At 59.3% G+C, this 2,534-nt stretch overlaps 1 protein-coding gene across 3 annotated transcripts; it reads right to left on the bottom strand.

The window, feature by feature from the left end:
- Window positions 1-481: 481 nt before the first annotated feature.
- Window positions 482-2,194, bottom strand: HES4 (hes family bHLH transcription factor 4). 3 transcript variants are annotated; one of them, XM_062603863.1, is made up of 4 exons: window positions 1,927-2,194; window positions 1,751-1,846; window positions 1,556-1,643; window positions 482-1,479 (listed from the first exon to the last, which is right to left on the bottom strand). In XM_062603863.1, exons 1-4 carry the CDS (start codon window positions 2,113-2,115, stop codon window positions 884-886), a joined length of 969 nt encoding a protein of 322 aa, XP_062459847.1. In that variant the 5' UTR covers window positions 2,116-2,194; the 3' UTR covers window positions 482-883. The 3 variants fall into 3 exon arrangements, with proteins under 3 accessions (XP_062459847.1, XP_062459854.1, XP_062459862.1); XM_062603870.1 differs by having other exon boundaries at window positions 482-1,476; XM_062603878.1 differs by having other exon boundaries at window positions 2,005-2,194.
- Window positions 2,195-2,534: the final 340 nt, after the last annotated feature.

Here is a 2,534-nt window from a genome sequence, read left to right as displayed (position 1 = left end):
GAAAAAAAGACACACATTAACCCTCGGCTCCCGGTTCCCAGGCGTTTCAATAGGGTTCCCAACTTCCCAAAGAGCCCGCTGCATACTCGATGAGACCCTTTATACCTTCTAATTACCCTCCTCACAATAGGGACAGACTCTCTTGCCTCTTTTGTAGGCGAGATAGTAACTTTTGTGCGCATTCCCCCCCTCCTCTCCCTCCCTAATGCAATCCCTGTGGCAGCATTATTGCGGGAGCAATCGGAGCAGGTAGCAAGCAGCACAATTCCTCAGGTTCCAGGAGCAGAGGTTTTAAGGAATCTCTTTCTTCCGAGTGGGAACATGACACTTGCAAAGCTCTCAGGAGCCATTTAACCCCCCTCAACCCCAGCACCTTTCCCCTCCCCTTTTCCCCTTTATTAAAGCCATAAACCTCACAGTTTTTAGGTTGAGCTTGCCCCTTTCACCCACCAAAAAGGAAATGGGGGGGAAAAAAAAAACATCTATTTCAACGAGTTTATTTATTTAAACACCTGCATTTCTCTTGGTTTTTGGAGGTCTTTACCACAGACACACACACACGCACAGACAAACAGGATACAAACAACTTTGGCATTAGACTTTTGAATATCTGTTACAAAACTATTTCTCACTTTTTTATCTTTATTTTAGAAAAAAAAAAAAAAAAAGAAAGTATCTCAAATAAAGGCATTTTAAAGGAGTAAAAATACAAGTCGAGATCCCAACCTCTGAATAGAATAAATAGCAGGTTCATAGCGAGGTCCTTTTCCTTCCTGTTTCAAGCTGCTTAAAAAAACACCCCAAGAGGGCTCCATACAACGGAGCCAACGGAAGAGTTTGTTGGGTTTTTTTTTTTTAGGGAATGGGGATCGGTTTAGGCAAGTCACCAAGGTCTCCACACGGATTCACTGCGCTCTCCAACGGGACTTCCCGCCTGGGATGCTGGAACAATGCTGCCCCCAAATGATGTCAACCCCTGCACGGGGGATGCTGATGGGGTGGCGGATGCGTTTCCCGACCCGCTGCCTGCGGACACGGGGACGTTGGTGTTGGCGTACAAGGGAATAACAGGTCCGGAACTGGGAGGAAAAGCTGGATTCGGGATGAGGAAAGCAAACTGGCCGTCGGTAGCAGGGACGAGCTGGAAGCCCCCATAGACTTTGGGGGACAGGGCTTCGGCGGGGTTCAGCTTGCAGGGCACGGGCACTGCTCCGGCTGCTGCGGGGGGCAGCTGGACGTGCAGGGGCTGCTGTGCCAGATGTGCGGTCTGGCTGGCTGGAGGCGGCGGTGGTGGAGGCGGTGGTGGGTAGTTCATGGCCACGATCTGACCCAGGCAAGCCGAGAGGTGGCTGAGCAGGCGGGTACGCACGTCCGTGTTCACCCCTTCGCAGGTGGATAGGAACCGGGTCACCTCGTTCATGCACTCGTTGAATCCAGCCCGGTACTTGCCCAGGACGGTGGGGTCGGCGCTGAGCGCTGCTGCGGGGCACAGGGGCGGTGGGTAAGCGGCAAGTCAAGCACCCCGCTCCCCCTAACCGTGCGCCCCACAACTTACCCGTCATCTGGGCCCGCTGCAGGTTCCGGAGGTGCTTGACCGTCATCTCCAGGATGTCTGCTTTTTCCAGCTTGGAGTGCCGGGAGCTCTGCGGAGGGAGAGCGCTGCCGTGAGGGCTGATTCCCAAACCACCACCACCCCCGCCCGCCACACGCAGACCCTTAGAGCCCCAAAAGCGCCCCTGCTCCCACTTACATCCTTCTTCAGCGCATCCAGGATGAGCGTCTTCAGCTGCCCCAAGCTCTCGTTGATCCGCGCCCGGCGCCGCTTCTCCATGATAGGCTTGGATGACTGCGGGGAGACCGGTCCCGGTAAGCCTCCCTTCACCCATCCCTTTTCCCCACCCTCCAAACCTCAACCCCGACACCGACCTCAGCACGGCCGCGGGTTCGCCGCCATCCAGCGCCTCCGCCACCGTTGCTGCTTCCCAACCGGCACCCGCCATTTACCTTCCGGTGCTCGCTGGCGCTCCGCGGCTTGTCCGGTGTGTGGCTGGCGCTGGCCGGGGCGCCGGCGATGGGGGACGCGGTCGGCTTCTCCATACCCGTATCGGCGGGCATGGCGCGGTGGTGGTGGCGGGAAGGCGCGTGCGGCGGTGGCGGGAGGGCGCGTGCGGCGGGGCGCGCGCGGAGTGCGTGTGGCGGGGCGCCCCCCCCGCCTTTTATAGCGGCCGGCGGCGGCTCCCCATTCGTGTGAAACCGCCGCCGCGGCCGTTCCCACACTCCCCGGGTAACCAATCAGAGACCGGTTTAAGGCGAGGACGCTGCTTTACCGGCGTTGCTATTGGCCGGTGGGGCCGCCGCCTGTCCGTCTTGCCGCGGAGTCAGCCCCGCCCCGCCCCGGCGCGTGGCCACGTGGTGGCGGCGGGGGGGGGGGGGGGGGGACGGGGACGGACAAGAGGGGGACGGGAAAGCGCCGCTTCCCATTGGGGGCTTCCCCCCCACACCCCAACCCCGTGTTGTGCCCCAACCGGAGCCGT

Source organism: Pezoporus occidentalis, unplaced genomic scaffold (genome assembly GCF_034315485.1).
Source record: "Pezoporus occidentalis ecotype Australia unplaced genomic scaffold, CSIRO_AGI_Poc_V1 ctg119, whole genome shotgun sequence".
NCBI lineage: Eukaryota > Metazoa > Chordata > Aves > Psittaciformes > Psittacidae > Pezoporus > Pezoporus occidentalis.
Note: the sequence above shows the minus strand (reverse complement) of the source record. Positions and strands in the feature narration are given on the sequence as shown.

Excerpts from the sequence above, each read along its gene's own strand:
- HES4 (XM_062603863.1), bottom strand. The coding sequence starts at position 2,115 with ATGCCCGCCGATACGGGTATGGAGAAGCCGACCGCGTCCCCCATCGCC. Across the intron at positions 1,847-1,926 it reads GAACCCGCGGCCGTGCTGAG|TCATCCAAGCCTATCATGGA; the intron begins GTCGGTGTCGGG and ends GTCTCCCCGCAG. Across the intron at positions 1,480-1,555 it reads GCAGCGGGCCCAGATGACGG|CAGCGCTCAGCGCCGACCCC; the intron begins GTAAGTTGTGGG and ends TGTGCCCCGCAG.